This window comes from Megalobrama amblycephala, linkage group LG5 (genome assembly GCF_018812025.1).
Source record: "Megalobrama amblycephala isolate DHTTF-2021 linkage group LG5, ASM1881202v1, whole genome shotgun sequence".
Classification (NCBI taxonomy): domain Eukaryota; kingdom Metazoa; phylum Chordata; class Actinopteri; order Cypriniformes; family Xenocyprididae; genus Megalobrama; species Megalobrama amblycephala.
In genome coordinates this window covers 35601140-35623140 of record NC_063048.1, presented here as the reverse complement: position 1 = coordinate 35623140, position 22001 = coordinate 35601140, and the positions used below count along the sequence as shown (strand labels likewise).

Genomic DNA, 22001 nt, shown 5'->3' with positions numbered 1-22001 from the left:
ATCTATAAGAACTTCTTGTTCAGAACCAGAATCTAAAAGGATATTAAGATATCTTTAACACTTCTTGAGTTACAGTCATGCAAACTTGAGGATAAAAACACAAGAAGTGCTTTTTTCCCATGTTTGAACTGTCACTGTTGGCATATAATGAAACACAGATTGATAAAGTCAACAGATTTCACTAATAGATCTTCCAATCTCTGTGTGAAAATAAAATAATGATGCTGCCATCTTTATAAAGTCATTTTACACTCCTCTAATTTGGCTCCAAATCTCAGGTGAAAATGGTCATTTTGATCCTCATCTACAAAACACTGGATTACTCAGTAAATATACATCTGTGACATTTAATATGTTGGCTTTCTTCTTCATTTATGCATTTCTTTCAGCAGAAAAAAAAAAGATTCAAATCAGTTTTTGGAGTGAGTTTATGCATAAATGATACTGAAATAAACTTAATTCAAAGGGAAAACAAGATTATTTTTCTGACTCCATTGGCAGATATTTGTTCTTGTTTTAAACACAAACTCACTTCATTTTGCTTCTCCAGTAAATGTATCTTGATTTAAGAATGTTTAGATATTTTGACAGAAACACTGAGGAAGAACATTTTTTTGAAGTGCATGATCTTTCAGCAGAACATTTTATCAAATAAACCCTGACCTCATGATGTTTTACACTGTTCATTGACCATTTACTGTTCTGTTTTGAGCAATATGAAATACACGTCCTCACGGCCGTAAACAGAGTTTGACAGACGAGTTCCAGATGCGTGTTGAAAATAACAGAAGGAGAGGAGTGTAGCTCCTTCTCAATACTTCATTGTCGACAGACATTAAATCTCTTCAGAGAGCCTCACATCTCTATATAGCAGGATGGAAGATGTTAAAAACAAAAGCTCTCTAATAGAGAATTTAATCACAGTTTCAGTGTGGTTTTGAAGCGGAGGCCTGAAGGTCCAGCATGCCTCCATTTGCAGTGTGTTCCCATGAACCCTTCTCACAATAACACCTCTTTCTTGCACTGTTCATGAGTTTTGTGACGCTTTAGGGAGATATTCTTATGAAACACTGAGATCAGAGGACCGGCTGAAATGGCTGTAGACTCATTTACCCCTTTGTAGAAAAAAAAAAAAAAAACATTCTTTTATCTCAAACCTCAATGAGTTTCCTGGAATCACAGTTGATTCTGAATGTGTCTTTTGTTTCTCGGGAAATCCCTTCATGTTCTGCTTACATAAAAACACACTGTCACACTTTAGTGGCATCATCTGAAATATGAGAGAAGGATCAATAAAAGTTTAGCTACATATTTTAAAATGCATTGTTGCAGTTCTGGATGCTAATTGGCCAATACAGTATGTTACATTTCACAATAACAGTTACATTACATTCGACCCCCCAAAACCAACATTTAACCAGCATTACTTTATGTCAGGACTAGACACTCTAGTGGAAGAATGGCACAATTTAATGAAAATTTCTGTTAAAGTAGACCTATAATCATTTCTCAAGATGTAATATGAGTCTCTGGTGTCTCCAGAATGTGTCAAGTTTCAGCTCAAAATACCCCACAGATCATTTACAGGTGCTGGTCATATAATTAGAATATCGTGAAAAAGTTAATTTTTTTATTGTAAATTATTTTTAAAAATGAAACTTTCATATATTCTAGATTCCCTACATGTAAAGTAAAACATTTCAAAAGTTTTTTTTTTTTAAATTTTGATGATTAGAGCGTACAAGCTCATGAAAGTCCAAAATCCAGTATCTCAAAATATTAGAATATTTACATTTGAGTTTCATTAAATGACCATCCCTACAGTATAAATTCTGGGTATCTCTTGTTCTTTGAAACCACACTAATGGGGAAGACTGCTGACTTGGCAATGGTCCAGGAGACAATCATTGACACCCTCCACAAAGAGAGTAAGTCACAGAAGGTCATTACTGAATGTGGTGGCTGTTTACAGAGTGATGTATCAAAGCATATTAAATGCAAAGTTGACTAGAAGGAAGAAATTGGGTAGGCAAAGGTGCACAAGCAACAGGGATGACCGCAAGCTTGAGAATACTGTCAAGTAAAGCCGATTCAAACACTTGGGAGAGCTTCACAATGAGTCAAATGAAGCCGGAGTCAGCGCATCAAGAGCCACCACACTCAGACATCTTCAGGAAAGGACTACCAAGCCACTTCTGAAACAGAATCAATGTCAGAAGCATCTTACCTGGGCTAAGGAGAAAAAGAACTGGACAGTGAACAGTGGTCAAAAGTCCTCTTTTCAGATAAAAGTAAATTTTGCATTTCATGTTGAAATCATGGTCCCAGAGTCTGAAGGAAGACTGGAGAGGCACAGAATCCAAGCTGCTTGAAGTCTAGTGGGAAGTTTCTGAAGTCAGTAATGATTTGGGGGGACATGACATCTGCTGGTGTTGGTCCATTGTGTTTTATCAAGTGCAAAGTCAATGCAGCCATCTTCCAGGAGATTTTGGAGCACTTTATGCTTCCATCTGCTGACAAGCTTTATGGAGATGCTGATTTCCTTTTCCAGCAGGACTTTAGCACCTGCCCACAGTGCAAAAACCACTTCCAAGTGGTTTGCTGACCATGATATTACTGCGTTTTATTGGCCAGCCAACATGCCTGACCCCTGAATCTATGGGATATTTTCAAGAGAAAGATGAGAAACAGTCGATCCAACAATATACAGATGATCTGAAGGCTCAATAGTGCCTCAGCAGTGCCACAGGCTGATCACTTCCATGCCACACTTCACTGATGCTGTAATTTGTGCTAGGAGCAAGTCATTTGCTGTAATATGTGCTGCCGACCAAGTATTGAGTGCACAAATGAACATACTTTAAAGAACTTGAACTTTTCTGTTTTGAAAATACGTTTTTTGATTGATCTTAGGAAATATTCTAATATTTTGAGATACTGGATTTTGGACTTTCATGAGCTGTACGCTCTAATCATCAAAATGTTTTACTTTACATGTAGGGAATCTAGAATATATGAAAGTTTCATTTTTAAAAATAATTTACAATAAAAAAATGAACTTTTTTCACGATATTCTAATTATATGACCAGCACCTGTATTATAGCTTGTCAAATTTGCCCCTATTTGGGTGTGAGCAAAAACACGCTGTTTTTGTGAGTGTCCCTTTAAATGCGAATGAGCTGCTGCTCCTGCCCCCTTTCCAGAAGAGGGCGGAGCTTTAACAGCTCAACAACAACAAAGCTGGAGAATCTCACGCAGCCAAAATGAGGATTGTCAGTAACGGTGTTCAGCCTTACATTGTTCAAACCGGAGTCGACACTGATGGAGAGACTCAGGAAGAAGTTACAACTTTTAGACGTTTCTGAATGGTTAGTGGATAAATTGATGTAGTTGCTGTGGAGTTGATTCAACTCATCCACTAGCATGTGCCGTCATGTTCATCTTTTGTGTTGAATCGACCCTCGTTTGTGAAGCAATCCGGCGTAAAATGACGGCATGACAACAACACTCTACTACAACAACTCTTCCTCTTCTCTAAAGCAGCCCAACATGACCCCGCCCCCTTTGTTGTGTGTTCTCGGGGGCGGGGTTTATGTAAATTTTAGGGTTAGTGATGTCACTAACCCGGGAAGAAGCTCGTTGTAGTCCCTACCAGCCGTTTGTTGTAGTTTCTATAAAAGAAAATATCCTCCTTTGCATTGAACTTTAAGCGTCGTAACTTTGCAGGTGATGTTTATGTGTTATCATGGAAGAACGAGGGTGAGTGCGGGAGCACGTGTTTTTGTTGACCGTACAAAATAAAACAAGATGCAAGTATCAGGGATTGGCGTGTCACAAAAGTTATTCCTGCACTCAGACACAATTTAGTCAGCAAAACGTTATGCATGAGTTGACTTTGGATTAAAGCAGTGGTCTCAGACTCCAACTCACCTTGATTAGCTGGATCAGGTGTGTTTCGTTAGGGTTAGAGCTGAACTCTGCAGGAGTGAGTTTGAGACCAGTGGATTAAAGGAATAGTCCTGTAGGCTTTGGATGGATGTAAAGGAAGAATGGAGTATCGACCTGCTCTCGCTTGTTTTAATGTGAAGGATTATTGCACAACAAGACAGACGTCTTTGGATATGCTTACTGCCGTCGAACCGGTAGGACCTCGTGTTGTTATGTCTTTGCTTTTGTTTGCGGATGATTTGAAGTGGTTTGGCAGTATTTGCTGTTTGTTTACGGTTGATGTAGCGCTGTTGGTGTGTTTGATGAATCTTTGTCTGGACTGCTGGGATTTGTGAATCCATTTCTGATGATGTGTATTGTTTTGCAATGTGTTTGCTTGTTTTGGAGAGAGTTTTGAGAATTTTGTATTTAGAGGTGCGTGTGCTTCAGTCCTGAGAGAGCTTGAAACTGGTTCAACTTACAGCTAAAACTTTGACGAATAATCTTGAGCAAAGAATGAAAAAGAAATGTAAATGTGATTAAGATAGTAGGTTTCAGCCGTACAGTCTTAACTTAAAAGAGAAGTCAAGTGATAATGACCAGGACCAACAGTTGGAAACTGCCGAATGGCCTTTGAGTACTTCAAAAACACATTTCCATGCATAACCAAGATGATATACACCAATCAGGCATAACATTATGACCACCTTCCTAATATTGTGTTGGTCCCCCTTTTGCTGCAAAAACAGCCCTGACCCGTCAAAGGTGTGCTGTGGTATCTGCACCAAGATGTTAGCAGCAGATCCTTTAAGTCCTGTAAGTTGTGAGGTGGATCCTCCATGGATCGGACTTGTTTGTTCAGCACATCCCACAGATGCTCGATTGGATTGAGATCTGGGGAATTTGGAGGCCGAGTCAACACCTCAAACTCGTTGTTGTGCTCCTCAAACCATTCCTGAACCATTTCTGCTTTGTGGCAGGAGCATTATCCTGCTGAAAGAGCCACAGCCACCAGGGAATACCGTTCCCATGAAAGGCTGTACATGGTCTCAACAATGCTTAGGTAGGTGGTACGTGTCAAAGTAACATCCACATGGATGGCAGGACCCAAGGTTTCCCAGCAGAACATTGCCCAAAGCATCACACTGCCTCCGCCGGCTCGCCTTCTTCCCATAGTGGATCCTGGTGCCATGTGTTCCCCAGGTAAGAGACGCACACGCACCCGGCCATCCACGTGATGTAGAAGAAAACATAATGGCCACCTTCTACCATTGCTCCGTGGTCCAGTTCTGATGTTCACGTGTCCACTGTTGGCTCTTTCGGCGGTGGACAGGGGTCAGCATGGGCATATGCAGCTCCATACACAACAAACTGATGCACTGTGTATTCTGACACCTTTCTATCAGAACCAGCATTAACTTCTGGAGCAGTTTGAGTTACAGGAGCTCGTCTGTTGGATCGGACCACACGGGCCAGCCTTCGCTCCCCACGTGCATCAACGAGTCTCAGCCGCCCATGACCCTGTCGCCAGTTCACCACTGTTCCTTCCTTGGACCACTTTTGATAGATACTTCATTGTGGAAATCAAAACGAAGTCTCTAGGTACCAACAGAGTTTCAGAAATCCCTAAGGCGTTTCTATCATCACAATGGCACTTCAATAAATCCAGCACATATGGAATCATTCCTGAAGAACAAGAATTCGGTGTTTGGACCTCAGTTTCTTCTTTTGCCTGAACAGTTCACCAGATGATCAATGCTGTACAAATAGAGGAGAACATATAACAGTAAAGTAGTCCATGATTTTAGATGATGATCTACATCAGAAAGAGCTGACAGTAAAGCTTCAGGAAATAAGCCATATGTACAAACAGTGTTGGATGTGATTTACAATAAAGATGCTAATGCATCATAATCAAAGAGTTATCAGACCCTGTTGGAGTCTTTTGTGAAGTAAGTTATGTGCACTAATTATTCTGGGCAGCTTTGAAGTGGTTTTCCTGTGTGACAACGGCATTAGTAAATCAAACCTGTCTTGTCTCGTCTCTTGTTCAGCAGTGTCTGTTTCTCTCCAGTGTTTGGAGAGGCTTTCCTCGCACAGGCTAAACCAATCAGTTGGTTTACAGTAACCCAACTCACCACAACTGTTCCAATGTAAACCAATCAGGGAGTCCACATTCTCACATTTCCATTATTAATGTGCTGAATCGACAGAATTTGCAGATTTATTCATAAACTCTTCTATTGTCATCTAAGGAAAATTAGGGAAGGCCTTAGTGGAGGCCATATTATGCGCTTGATGTTGTTTTTGGGTTCTACTAGATTGAATGTCGATTATTCTCCTCATATTCTCCATTGTTGCAGCTCCTCTCTTCCCAGTCTGTCAGTAACGCTCTATTTACTTCCTGTCTCTATGAAGCCCCTCCTTCTGAAAAGCACAATGTGCTCTGATTGGTCGGCTAAAGCAGTGTGTTGTGATTGGTGTTTGGGAAATGTCCCGCCCCTTACCATAACCGCCAGTTTCAACACACTACTGACTAACTCAACCAGGCCCCGCCCCTTTATTCTGCGTATGAATTATTTAAATGAGGAACATTTTGAGGTGTTCAAGATGGTAAAAATCTGTCATTGGTTCTAGCAGACCAGGAAGTAGGTTAAAGTATTGTTTGTAACTTTGGGTGGGTTAGAGGTTAATGATCTGGGTTGGTAAGTGAAGATTGTAGTTCAGCATGATTATAATGTGACCCTCAGGGCTCGACCTGCTTATGATAAACAAACAGCCGAGGCTTTATTTTTATATGAGAGATGATATACGGATACAGATGATGACTGAACCGCTCATCAGATGTTACAGTAAATCTGCCCTCAAACCGCTTGATCGTACAGAGTTTGTTTGCATAATTATAGAGAGATCCGATCATATACTGACATGCGCTGCCTTTGTTTTCATGTCGTCTGTGTTCGTTCACAAAGATCAGGACGAGATCAGCTCTGTTATTATACAAGTGCAGAGACGCTGTTTCTTCAGATTGGATAATTGCTTTGTTGAATGAAATCTACTCAAATTACTCTGGACAATCTTTCCTCTACAGACCCGAGATGAACTCTTTTTCTCTTACTGTTACTGACTGATGTATAAATAACCCTGTACAGCCTGAAATTATAGTCAGAAAAATCTGTTTTTGAAATGGAACAATTATATATATATATATATATATATATATATATATATATATATATATATATATATATATATATATATATATATATATATATATATATATATCGGAGTGAAACGCTTCTCAAACAAGAACAAATGTAGGGCGGGGCTTGATTTTGTCTGTGGGGAATTGATTGGATGGTTGTGGTTTGCTATTGGTGGATCTCATGTGAGTGACAGGTTGCCCCGCCCTCATTATCAGAGAAGAGAAGAGATGCTGCAAGAGGAAGATATTCTGTAGCCTGGTAATACCAGACTCTGCTACTTCACTTTGCTTCGTAGACAGAGTCTGGAATGGCATAATAGAGAAGTGTTTTCTCTCTCGCTAGGGGACGCTTGTCTGAAGTTTAAAATCATTGGTTACCCGTAAGCCAATCAGATACGTTTAGTTATGACGTATGTTATCCGCCTGTACAGCCGCATCGAAGCACAGACATCATGCATCGAACTCAAATCTATGATTGAACTTCCACTGTAAACCTGTTGTAAACACATGATGATGTGAGCGAAATACCGGAGTGAACATGGCTGTAAACGACTTTTGCAGATTATGCGAAGTTAATGCATCCCGAAGTTTGCATCCCGTGTCTCGTTTCCCATTTCCGCGGTCGTTTCGGTTTTCGATTTCTCTAACCTACAATGTAAAACTCGGCGCTTAGCATCTACGTCACGGCTCTCAGCCCGCCCTCTGTTCGTTGATTGGCCCGGCTGTTTCCAGACCGGTGGCAAACACAAAGCTCTGACGCTGTATCAGACTGAGTACAGAAGCGAAATGAAAATGAGCGGAAGTAGGAAGTCTGACGTAGTTAGGCTAGATATTCTGATTCAAGATTACCAGAACATGAATTCAACACAGTAATGATGTGCAATATTCCATTAAAAAAAACAAGAATTGCCATTTTGATTTCGTGGGGACTTTAAGATATAAACATTAACATCATGATTTTTCTGTAAAGCTGCACTGAAACACATTGTATTTTCACATTGTAATGTGAAAAGCGCTCTATAAATACATTTGAAGACTTGCTGACTCGAATCTTATGAAAAGGGAGCCTCTCTTGTCCTCAGATGACCTGCGCTCTGTGTCTCACTGACAGCTGAGAGAGAGACATGACGAGCACTGAGCTAGTGAATTTAGCCAGTCACACACACACACACACACACACACACACACACACACACTCACACACACAGGCGCGCGGTTTGATTGCATAAGCAGTGCATAATGAAGCTCCTTATTTCCTCTCGCATGAAAACGCTGGTTTGCTGGAGAGACGAACGGGACTTTGTCCTCCATGGCAACCGGCATCAGACGCTCATTACCTGCACAAATATGACTGTCGTTTAGCGTCAGCACCTGCTGAAGTATTGATTATCAAAATAGATAGACCAGAGAACAAATGCGGAGAACACTGCTGTAGCGAATGCAAAAAGAAAGCGAGCATCATTAGCGCTTATGAATGCGTGACTCCTCAGCTGTTCCCATGGCGATACAGCTGGTCTCTGAAGGGGATTGTGTTACCCGTGATGATGATCAATGAGTGCATTTCATAGGATGCACATGTTAGTCTTTGACCTCCTGGAATTTGGCAGATGCCAGTGTGTGTGAGGGAAAACTTATCTAAACTTTTTTTTAAATATAAATAGGCTACTATCTAAATATATCTAAACACTGAGTATCTTTTTACATTTAAGAATGAACGCTTTGTTTGAAGTTTTTCTCAGGATGTCATGTTTTGCTTACGTTCCCATTAAGTTGTGAAAATGTCCAACTTAATGTTTCAGAAAAAAACGCTCCATGAAATGTTTTTCTGCTAACATTTTGAGAACATTATAAAAAAAACCTATGAAAAGTTACCTGAAGAATGTTTGTTCATAACGTTGAGAGAACTTTGTCAGAACGTTCCCTGTTCACTGTACAGCAGGAGCTGCAAACATTTCTGTCTGACCTGAACATGAATTCTGCTGAAAAGATGTTACTAAGATTCAAATATGAAAAAGTGACGTAACAGCCCGACGTTTGGGTAGATTTTGTGTTACTCAGATCCTGGGTCAGACGTAACAGCCCGGCGTTTGGGTGTTTTTTGTGTTCCCCAGATCCTGGGTCAGACGTAACAGCCCGACGTTTGGGTAGATTTTGTGTTACTCAGATCCTGGGTCAGACGTAACAGCCCGGCATTTGGGTAGTTTTGGTGTTACCCAGATCCTGGGTCAAACGTAACAGCCCGGCGTTTGGGTAGTTTTGGTGTTACCCAGATCCTGGGTCAGACGTAACAGCCCGACGTTTGGGTGTTTTTTGTGTTCCCCAGATCCTGGGTCAGACGTAACAGCCCGACGTTTGGGTGTTTTTTGTGTTCCCCAGATCCTGGGTCAGACGTAACAGCCCGACGTTTGGGTGTTTTTTGTGTTCCCCAGATCCTGGGTCAGACGTAACAGCCCGGCGTTTGGGTGGTGTTTGTGTTCCCCAGATCCTGGGTCAGACGTAACAGCCCGGCGTTTGGGTGGTGTTTGTGTTCCCCAGATCCTGGGTCAGACGTAACAGCCCGGCATTTGGGTAGATTTTGTGTTCCCCAGATCCTGGGTCAGACGTAACAGCCCGGCGTTTGGGTGGTGTTTGTGTTCCCCAGATCCTGGGTCAGACGTAACAGCCCGGCGTTTGGGTGGTGTTTGTGTTACCCAGATCCTGGGTCAGACGTAACAACCCGGCGTTTGGGTGGTGTTTGTGTTACTCAGATCCTGGGTCAGACGTAACAGCCCGACGTTTGGGTAGATTTTGTGTTACTCAGATCCTGGGTCAGACGTAACAGCCCGGCATTTGGGTAGTTTTGGTGTTACCCAGATCCTGGGTCAGACGTAACAGCCCGACGTTTGGGTGTTTTTTGTGTTCCCCAGATCCTGGGTCAGACGTAACAGCCCGGCGTTTGGGTGGTTTTTGTGTTCCACAGATCCTGGTCCTGGATCCTGTGGCAAATGCTTTATACAAGACTATAGTTATGAAGTGCACCATTAAGAGCCGCTAGAATATAAATGTATTGAGTTGGCTCCTCCTAGACGTGTTTACTGACTCGCGTCGCTTGTATTAATATCCCGCAGATGAAGGAGGATTGCAGTGGTGTTATATTTGCATTCCAGGCGCAGTGAGAAACTCCACAGGCTCCTGAACGACTGACTGATGATCACAGGAATCTGCCATTCTGAAGAACCTTCGCAGAACTTCACACCAGACGAGCCACACGACCCCTTTCAGAATGATCTTTGTATTAAAAAAGTATTATGTATAGACCTGGCAATAAATGTTTAAATCAAGGTTACGTGTTTTTAAATGCAGCCATACGTTTGGCTTGTTTTTATCATGTAAACACTTCGCTTGATTCATTGCGTTTGTTTGGCATTAAAAAGACAATTTTATTTGGATTAATACAGGACAGAGATAATTTATTTTATTTGAAAAAAACAAGAATCGTTTTAAAAGCATTTTATTGTTTGTTGTGTCTGCTCTGAAAGCCGCCAGTCTCATCAGATTCAACACTCGATCGTGTGAAAAGAACACAATTAGACTGTAAAACACGTAAATATAGACGAGAAAGTAATCAAAATCAGATCGGACAGTCATCTGTGGCACAGACACGCGTACAGATGGAGATCTGACTGAGAAGGACCGCGACACGAGCACATCACTCGTATTATAATTCCAATTCTGAGACATAAAATGGATAATGAATGTATTTATTTATTGTTTTCATCAGTCCATCCCCCTGCATACAGAACCCAACAGCAGAACTCAAAAATGTTCATGCTGGAGATTATTTGAGCACTTGTAATTATTATAACATGGGAAAGATCTAATGCATCCGTTACTGACGCGATCAGCCACAATCATTACAGTGTTGGGTTGTTTTTTCAGTCTAGACTCTTTAGTCAAAGTGTGATTATGATGCAATCCTGTAATTAGTGTTTCGTCCATCCGGTTAATGCAAGATTATTCAAATGTTTCCTCAGAAAGTTGAAGGCTTTGATTGTTTTGTGCTTAAAATCCGCTTACAGAGTTTGAGCTTCTGAACATTGAGGAAACACAGAAATGCGACTTGGGCCCCAAAAATGCTGATGTTTACTGAAATCTGCATCAAAATGAAGTGAGTTTGTGCTTAAAACAAGAACAAATATCTGTTCTATGGGTTCAGAGAGATAATATTAATTCAAAGGGAAAACAAGTTTATTTTTCTGACCCCATTTTTAGATATTTGTTCTTGTTTTAAGCACAAACACACTTTATTTTGATGCCTTTTTCAGAAAACAAGACTTAATATCTTCAGTCATTTCGCTTCTCCAGTAAATGTATCTTGCTTTAAGAATGTTTAGATGTTTGTGCTGGAAAACAAGGCAGAAACACTGAGAAAGAAGTGTTTCATTGGATTCATTTGAAGTGTTTCTAACCCTACTTCAGTTTTTCATGTGCAACCTTGTTGTGCATCATGCACTCATCTCAGGACTATATGAGCCGCATATCAAACTCTATGAGTTAAACAGAAAAATGCATTTCCGTCACAGAGCCGCGTGACTGTGGGATTATCAGATGAGCAGCAGATAACATGCCGTCCTCTCCTCTGTGACTCGCTGGTTGCTGAGAAACGGCCGGCCGGCGGGCGGTTCATGTGAGTTGAGCGCGAGATCGGGGGATGCTGGGAGTCAAAGCCTGTTTATTAAATGCTGTATCGTATGAGTGACGCATCTGCAGGATGAAGCGGCTGTGATGACAGTTATCGTAAAGACGTGCGGTGCTGACAGCCGTCCTCGTGTTTCATCAGCGCTGGACGGGAGCCACCTCACTGAGCATGCGGGAGATTTTCCAGCCCGCTGTCCTCAGATGAACCGAACGCGCTGCCAAGAATCAGCTCGGTTTATAGAAGGTAACTGGGTTACGAGCCAACCGCCACAACAGAGAGAGATAAATCAGTCAATACTGAAACATGCATAAGCACAGAAGGGTAAACTGAGAGCTGATGAAAAACTCTCAAGATCTTGTTTGATGCACCACCATAAATTCTCACAGTTACCAGACACAAGCGGAAGGCCTGGGAACACGATGAGAGAAGATCAGAGGATGATCTTCAGATTATTAATGCAAAGATGTTTCCCAGTGCTAAAGGAGGGACTGCAGACAAGATTTGCATTTCTCATTTTGCACACAACAGCATTTCTGTTTGGAAAAGAACTCCTGTGACTCGAAGAGACAAAAGTTAAGCAGCACATTCAACAGAACGAAACCGTGTCTGTCAGCAGGACGCGGTGGAGAAGCTGCTTCCATGGAAACTAATCCATCTGAAGACCGAGACGACGCTCTTCCTCATCTAGACATGCACTCGTTTCTTCTGACATGATTTTCATGTGTCATGATTCATTCCTTTAATCTTGAAGAATGCCACGATCATGGTAGATTTAAAAGATTGTTTTGTTGCGATTCGCTTCATATGACTGAATAACAAAATCTGCTCGCTTAATGACAGTTCAGTTCTTACAGCTCATCTCAGTCGAGCAGTTTTCATAGATATAGAGTTTAAGTGGACAAGTCATCATGAAAGGGAAATTTTGCTGGTCTTTTCTTCTCTATTGTGCTGTATATCCGAGCGAAATGCTTCGCAAACAAGAACAAATGTAGGGCGGGGCTTGATTTTGTCTGTGGGGAATTGATTGGATGGTTGTGGTTTGCTATTGGTGGATCTCATGTGAGTGACAGGTTGCCCCGCCCTCATCATCAGAGAAGAGAAGAGATTCTGATTCAAGATTACCAGAACATGAATTTAACACAATAATGATGTGCAGCGATAAATCATACTGCAATATTCCATAAAAAAAACAAGAATTGTCCATTTTGATTTCGTGGGGACTTTAATGTTGTTGTTGTTGTTGTTGTTCTCTTCTCCAAGCATCAAGCGTGTCGTCCTTCACGTACTCACATGTAACGTATACCGTTCATGTTCATACTTCCTCAACATGTGTCCTATTTTCGTCTGGCTTCTTCTTCGAACATCACAGAATGCATTCTGAACTTATGACCTTAACCTGCGACATATTTCAAGCGCAACACGATACAGAATCGGACATGTTTAGGTTGCAGTGTGAAACAGTAATGCATGTCTGACACGAGCAAAGGCTGTTTTTAGATTAGCACTCAGATCATATATATGAGAAACAATAAGTGATGCAGCTGTGAACACTGTTGGCAGATTTCATGATCAAATCAGAAATGGTGATTAAGTATTTCACTTCTGATTAATTCAAGGAATGAAATGAGTGACTGCTTTTCTCAGAGAGTCATTTGAGTCATTAATTCAACTAGTTTGTTCAAAAATGTTGATTCATTCAATCGATGAATCAATGATTCACAAGCTCTCAATTCGATTCCAGTTCATTTGCATTTTCACATATAATGTCTCGAGTTCTTAAAGGATTAGTTCACTTCGGAATTAAAATGTCCTGATAATTTACTCTCCTCCATGTCAAGATGTTCATGTCTTTCTTTCTTCAGTGGAAAAGAAATGAAGGAAAACATTCCAGGATTTTTCTCCATATAGTGGACTTCACTGGGGTTCAACGGGTTGAAGGTCCAAATGTCAGTTTCAGTGCAGCTTCAAAGAGCTCTACATGATCCCAGACGAGGAATAAGAGTCTCATCTAGAGAAACCATCGGACATTTTCTAAAAAAATAAACATTATATACTTTTTAACCAAAAATGCTCGTCTTGCACTGCTCTGTGATGCTCCACGCATGACGTAATCATGTTGGAAAGATCACGCGTGACGTAGGAGGAAGTACCGATCCAGTGTTTACAAAGTGAACGTCAAAGACTAAGTCAAATGGCCTTTACAAATAAAGGTAAAACAACAATGTCGGGCGATTTTGAAGTTGGAGGAGAAAATGAGATGGAGTTTTTCACAGTACTTCCGCCTACGACCTTTCCAACATGATTACGTCATGCGTGGAGCATCACAGAGCAGTGCAAGACGAGCATTTGTGGTCAAAAAGTATATAATGTTTATTTTGTTTAGTAAATGTCCGATGGTTTCTCTAGATGAGACTCTTATTCCTCGTCTGGGATCATGTAGAGCTCTTTGAAGCTGCACTGAAACTGACATTTGGACCTTCAACCCGTTGAACCCCAGTGAAGTCCACTATATGGAGAAAAATCCTGGAATGTTTTCCTTCATTTCTTTTCCACTGAAGAAAGAAAGACATGAACATCTTGGATGACATGGAGGAGAGTAAATTATCAGGAAATTTTAATTCCGAAGTGAACTAATCCTTTAATGCAGGATGGATTCTGATTGGCCGTCAGAGTTTATGGTCCTTAGTGTAAACGGGTCTTAACGCTTAGTACTCAAGATCAAAACATCTGAAATCTAATTCAAGTGTACTTCTTGAAAGCGTGTAGTGTACTTGATGAACTATTGTTTTCAACCTCCTCCAGAGAATTAAAAACCATTTGCTGTGAAGTTTTTTTTAGACAGTTTTGTGCTCATAATAGGAGTGATCCAGGTTTGTTGCATCACTTTGCAGTGTAGAAACGCAGTGAGATCATTGAGCTGCAGCTGAAAGGTTGAAGGCTTGAAGCTGAAACCTTCTTTTGCTCTTCAGAGTTCCAGAGTTAAAGACTGACTGAAACTCCTGTAGTTTGTATCTGGTGTGAGGCGGCAGTGAATGCACAATGATTCGTGTGTAACTGAGCTGCTCAGAGATTGATCAAGACCCCAGTTGATGGCGAGAGTCGCGAGCGCCGCCTAGTGTCTGCAGGTGATGATGACACGATCCGACTCTCACAGGCTCCAGTCCCTTCAGATCATATGAACTTTCGCCGCGCTTCCATTCGTGCGCAACAGTCAAAGTTCTGAAGTCTTTGACGCGATCAAGAGTGTTTTCATTTTCAAATGTAATCCGGTGTCACTCCGGTCCTCGACGGAATGCCATTTTCGCGTGATATTCCCGTCTGTGGTTTATTCCAGCATGTGTTTGGAGGCGGAGTGACTGACTGACATCCATTCATCATATAAAAGGGAAGTTGAGCGGCTGAACATCAGAAACTCTCTCTCTCTCTTTCTCTCGCTGTCATATGATTGATCATGAATACGATGAAGGCGCTGAAAAGCGCGCTCGTGTGCTTGGTCATCTTACCGCGATTTCTCGTCGCCGCGTTCATGCTGTGGTGTCTTGATTTTCTGTGCGTGAGAAAGAGAGTTTTATTCCATCACGGCGAGGAAGAGGAGGAGGATGAAGACCCTCCGCTGTGCGTCTCCGACAACAACCGCATGTTCAGCTGGGAGTCGCTCAAAGCGGTTTTCCACGGACACAAGCTGGACTGGATGAAGTCCGCGCGCCTCGGCCACGCAGCGCCCAACAGTGAAGTGGTTCCGCTCGCGGAGCTCAAGCGCAAACGCATCCTGGAGTTCGCGCGCGGTCAGCGGCCGCTGGTGCTGAATTTCGGCAGTTGCAGCTGACCGCCGTTCATGAAGCGCCTGAAGGTGTTCCAGCGGCTCGTGCTTCAGTACGCGGACATCGCCGATGCTCTGGTGGTTTACATCGAAGAGGCGCATCCGTCCGACGGCTGGATCAGTTCCGACGCGCCGTATCAGATCCGCAAGCACCGGAGTCTGGAGGAGCGACTGAGCGCCGCGCGGCTGATGGAGCGCGAGGCGCCGGGCTGCGCGATAGTGGCCGACAGCATGGAGAACTCTTCCAACAGCGCGTACGGGGCTTATTTCGACAGACTTTATATCGTGCAGGACGGGAAGGTGGTGTATCAGGGCGGTAGGGGACCGGAGGGCTACCGGATCTCCGAGCTCCGACACTGGCTGGATCAGTACCGCGAGCGTCTGCGCGATGCCGTGATTCGACTGTAGAAGTGAGGCGACTTTCACGAGCTGCTGCGGGAAGAGAAGAGTTTCCCGGGACCGACTGACCTCGTCATGACTGTTTCCAGCCGAGAGCATCTTCTGTGGAAGCTCATTCCCGACACAGGAGGAGGAAAAATCACGCTTTTGTCAATTATAATTGACACAAAAATATCTCATAGCCACTTTAATCTCAAAATGATCATTTAGTACTTCATAACTTTGACTTTTTATCTCATAATTGTGACTTTAATCTCAAAATGATCATTTAGTACTTCATAACTTTGACTTTTTATCTCATAATTATGACTTTAATCTCAAAATGATCATTTAATACTTCATAACTTTGACTTTTTATCTCATAATTGTGACTTTAATCTCAAAATGATCATTTAGTACTTCATAACTTTGACTTTTTATCTCATAATTATGACTTTAATCTCAAAATGATCATTTAGTACTTCATAACTTTGACTTTTTATCTCATAATTGTGACTTTAATCTCATAATTATGATTTAGTACTTCATAACTTTGACTTTTTATCTCATAATTGTGACTTTAATCTCATAATTATGATTTAGTACTTCATAACTTTGACTTTTTATCTCATAATTGTGACTTTAATCTCATAATTATGATTTAGTACTTCATAACTTTGACTTTTTATCCCACAATTTCGACTTTAATCTCATAATTGTCATGATTTTGACTTTTTCTCATAACTATTAATTTCGATTTTTACATAAATTATAACAGCATGTCAACTTTTTATATCATAATTATTAATATTATCTCATAATTTCAACATTTTTATCTTGTAATTAAAGTCATAATTTTGACTTATCTCATAATAGTATGTCATAATTACTAAATATGTCATAATTTGGACTATTTGTCATCTCATAATGATGACATTTTATCTCTTAAATCAAAATCATGACATTAAATTATAATTTAGTATAATTTTAGTATGATATAATTTTGATTTGATATAAATTCTAACAGTATGTCATAACTTTTTATCTCATAATTATCACTTAGTAGGTCATAATTTTGAATGTCGAATTTTTGGCATAATTATGACTTAGTATGTTTTTATCTCATAATTTTCCATTTGTATCATAATTTTCACTTTTTATCTCATAATTTCGACTTTAATCACATAATTATGATTTAGTACAATGTCAAATTTTTTTATCTCATAATCATGACTTTTAATCTCATAGGCCTAATTAAAATTTAGTATGTCATGATTTTGACTTTTTCTCATAACCATTACTCATAATTATCACTAAATATGTCATAATTTGGACTATATGTCTAATTTTTATTTCATGATGACATTTTATCTCTTGACTTTTCTCATAATTTTAGTAATATAATTTTGATTTTATATCAATTATAACAGTATGTCATAACTTTTTATCTTATAAGTATCACTTAGTAGGTTATAATTTTGACTTTTTGTCAAAATATTGAATTTTTGTCATAATTATGACTTAGTATGTCGTCTTTTTATCTCATTATTTCAACTTTTTTTTTCATTATGTTGATTCAAATTTGAAATCTCGAATCTGTCAATTATAACTCAGTATGACTATTGATCTCAATTTCAACTTTTTATCTCATACATATGAAGCAGAAAGTCATGATTATGATTTACCGAAGCATGATTTTGTTCTTCTTGTGGCAGAAAGAGCTTCCACATGGACGTGTCTGTTAGTTTTTCACACACCTGCACAAACGCTCACTCTCTTTCCCTTCTGTATTTTGTGTGAAGGTCGATTTTTAAAAGGTTCACAACCAGAAGATCGACACTGATGTCTAAAATACAGGACAAATGTAAATTATTCCTTTTTATCAAAGCCATTTCGTAATAAAACATTTCATCTCTGGAGGCTTGTGGACGATATCTCATCAACATGATAACTGAGAGTGTGTTGTGCTGATAGTATGTGAATTATACAGTAATTATCATTCAGTTAATGAGACTCAATTAAACACTGATTCAGTTCAATGAGCCACATTCACTCTTTATTTGCTTCAAATACCCTGATAGTCTCTGGTTCAGATGAACATCATCTTTCTGATGAAATCTGGAGATGCTCATACAGTATTGAACATATTTTCACTCTGATGTCAATCATCTGTTTGATGTTTTCGTGATGCAGCATCATTCTGGATCAGACGAACAGACGCACCTCTCGCAGATATTGATTCATCAAGACAACTAGGCAGCCGTGTTGACCATATCTGACGCTGATTTACAGACTCGTTTATCGAAAGCCTGTTAGTGTTTGTGACTCGATAGGGAAGAATGAGCAGATCTTAATGTCATTAAGCAACATAGAAAGCACACAAAAATGTGAGATAAAACATTGGCTAAATTGCATAATATGCTGCAAAATAATATATTTTCAACCAAAAATAATTGTATTTCAGAATTGTCCATCTGTCAGGCACACACACCAGGAAAACCGTGTGAAACCAGAAAACAAGGACATATTCTGGAAAAAAAAAGTCCAAAAACACCCACGACTGTCCTTATTTTAAGTGATTATGTAAAAATAAGTGGACGTGCAACACCGTCATCATGAGCTTTTTCCATCCAAATCTGAGAATTTAACTAATGCACAAAATTAGAATATGACATAAAACATTTGAGAATAAAGCAGTTTCCATCCCATGTGTTCAAGAGAACAAATCATCATTTCCTGAGAAATTAGAACAAAATATCAGTAATAAACTGTACGTTTCTTCAATCGGGCTCTTTTCTCCTCCATCATAAATGAGTTCATCTCAGAGCGTCAGACTCATCTTTTTGGGAACACAATCGTGTGAGACGCTTCTGGAGAAATTAAACCAAATCATTCTGATGACAGACTTTGACTCAGACGTTTCAGAACCACCAAACCAACATTTGAGATGCTGCGATGCGATTGGTCCGCTGGTTAGTGCAGTTATCCAATCACAGCCTCTGCTGAGCCAAAGTCACATGACGGTTTTTGTTTTTATTCGGTAAATGTTCTTCCGTCGTAGTTTATGTGCATGTCTACTAATCTGATAAAGAAATGAGCTGCCTCAATAGAGCACATACGGTTTTATTTTAAGAATTTATGTGTATCTTTGCCGTTTCCATTCAGCATTTTTTTATGCAATATCTCAAAATGTGCATAAAAATAGTTGGAAGGAAACACAGCTACTGAATGCAGATATTCATGAAACATCATCTGATGGCTTTTGTTAGAAGCTCAACATTAGCTGGTCAGTGCTTGAGTTTAGTTCTGGTTTAAGGATGTTCTGATGGATTGGGCTCATATGACACTGTGCTGCTGAAGTCTGATTATAGTGTTTTGAAGCTTCAAACGAAGTTGTTTTTGCCTCTCAGTCTAAAGTAAAATGTCTTTTCCAGTTGCTTGGTTACTGTTTTCCCTGCAAAACTATAAAGAACTTTTGATTTGCTTTTCCTTTTATTGGATGAACAATATCTGAGCTGTCAGAAAATACTGAAAGACTTTAATGATTTACAGTTTCATGTGTGTGTGTGTGTGTGTGTGTTCAGTATTGACTCTTCTTTAACTGTCACATGTACACAGATTTCAGCAGCTGAATGCTGTTATTCCCGTGATTAATCCGTCCATATGACCTGAAATTAACCCCGATCAACACACACACACACACACACACACACACACACACACACACACACTTATTTGTGAAATCAACAGTTTCCCCGTAAGATAATCGTGTTTCGGGAAGCAGTGATTGTCTGTTTAATTCAGGCCATCTGGAAGATTCACTTTATATTCAGGGTTTGTACATGATCAGCGCTGCCAGGGAACCGCTTCAGCCTTTTACCTTATCACTCCCATCATGCACTTCTCCAGTGAGTATTAGCATGAGCGCTAAAGTCCTGCTCTCTGACGTCATCGCTGCTTCCATTATTAATCGTCGTTTATCTGAGAGCCGAGCTCGGCCTGCTGAAAGCACAGTGACGCTGATGATGTGACGTGAAACGTAATCAGATCATCTCTCTTCTGCATGAGATTTGGTTCCAGAATGTAGGAATTTCAAGTCATTTTTTCTTATTAAAGGGCTGGTTGATTATGATTTGACTTTTTTAACTTTAGTTAGTGTGTAATGTTGCTGTTTGATCATAAACAATATATTGATCTTTTCTTTTACAGAAATCGCTTTTTAAACGGCTGGTAGGGACTACAATGAGCTTCATCCCAGGTTTGTGACATCACAAACCCTAAAATTTGCATAAACCCGCCCCCGAGAACACACAACAAAGGGGGCGGGGCCATGTTGGGCTGCTTTAGAGAAGAGGAAGAGTTGTTTTTGTAAATGCCGTCATTTTACGCCGGACTGCTTCACAAACGAGGGTCAATTCAACACAAAAGATGAACATGACGGCACATGCTAGTGGATGAGTTGAATCAACTCCACAGCAACTACATCAATTTATCCACTAACCATTCAGAAACGTCTAAAAGTTGTAACTTCTTCCTGAGTCTCTCCATCAGTGTCGACTCCGGTTTGAACAATGTAAGGCTGAACACTTTCCTCATTTTGGCTGCGTGAGATTCTCCAGCTTTGTTGTTGTTGAGCTGTTAAAGCTCCGCCCTCTTCTGGAAAGCGGAGCTCATTTGCATTTAAAGGGACACATACAAAAACGGCGTGTTTTTGCTCACACCCAAATAGGGGCAAATTTGACAAGCTATAATAAATGATCTGTGGGGGATTTTGAGCTGAAACACATTCTGGAGACACCAGAGACTGATATTACATCTTGTGAAACGATCATTATAGGTCCCTTTTAAAACATTTTATATGCAAATAAATGAGTTATTTTTGGAAAATATGCAGGTCATCTCATGTTGGGATCACATGACCAGCCGAACGTCTTTAACTGATGAAAGGATGCGGTCATAAACTGGATCATCAAACACACACGTTCAGGTTAAAAAAACAAACCAAAGTCCATTAAGGTGTGAAATTAAATGTTGCTCTAAGAGTCTTTTCGCTCAGAGTGACTTCATGAACGCATGAAGGACAGAAACAAACCTGCTGTTTTCTCGTGTGTATCAGTGAATCGTTTCTTCAGAAGTAAAACATGACCCGAGCTTCTGTTCTCTGCCTGTGATCCAGTGAGATTCGCTTTATCTCATTTGCACCATCGCTGGACAACTGTGTTTTTCCAAGGTCAAAGGTCATGCCCGGTTATGTGCTGTTGGTCTTCAGGGAACAGGACGGAGCGCTGAGGTCGCCGGACACGCTCAAGCGTCAGCCTTGTTTCGGCAGGTTTTGATCCGAGATCCAGGCAGACGCTCGTCTTTCTCTCGCTCACTGAACATCAGGAATGAGTTTGAATCAGTCAGAATCAGAGGAAGAGGAACTTTCTAAATTGCAATTCAGAGAAAGATCAAATCTGTCTTGGCAAGTGATTCTAGGAAAAAAAGATGATTACGTTGAAGTGAATTTCAGGATTATTTCTTTCAGTTAATAATTTTAGTGCATAATTTTAAGTTTTGCAAATAATATTTATATTTCAGCTTTATTTAAATGAGCAGAAATGTTTTTAGTTCACTGCAGAATCAGTTGCTTTGGATGAAAGAATAATCATCAGTATGAAACCAAATAAACTGACTGAATAATGTGTAAATCAGCGGATGAAGGTCCAGATGATCTGTGATCCTCAGTTGACCGAACGTGACCCACTTCCGCTCCGGGATGAGCGTGGGAGGAATGAGAGGATCATGGGAAGCTAATCCATGACTTCCTGCTGCTGGATCACAGCACATTAAAACAAGCCCCGCAGATCTAGAGCACTTCCTCCACAGGATCATCAGAGAAACATCAGAATGAGCATCTGTCAATCTTCTCTCTGAACTTCTTCATTTCCTGTCTGAACGCCTGTGTTTGTGGCCTGACCTTTTGAACCCGAAACTATCCATCTGTGTGAAA

General features: G+C 40.4%; 1 protein-coding gene across 1 annotated transcript; it reads left to right on the top strand.

The window, feature by feature from the left end:
- Positions 1–14476: 14476 nt before the first annotated feature.
- On the top strand, positions 14477–16524 carry dio3a (iodothyronine deiodinase 3a). Its single transcript, XM_048192051.1, has one exon. It carries the CDS (start codon positions 15263–15265, stop codon positions 16037–16039), a length of 777 nt encoding a protein of 258 aa, XP_048048008.1. The 5' UTR covers positions 14477–15262; the 3' UTR covers positions 16040–16524.
- Positions 16525–22001: the final 5477 nt, after the last annotated feature.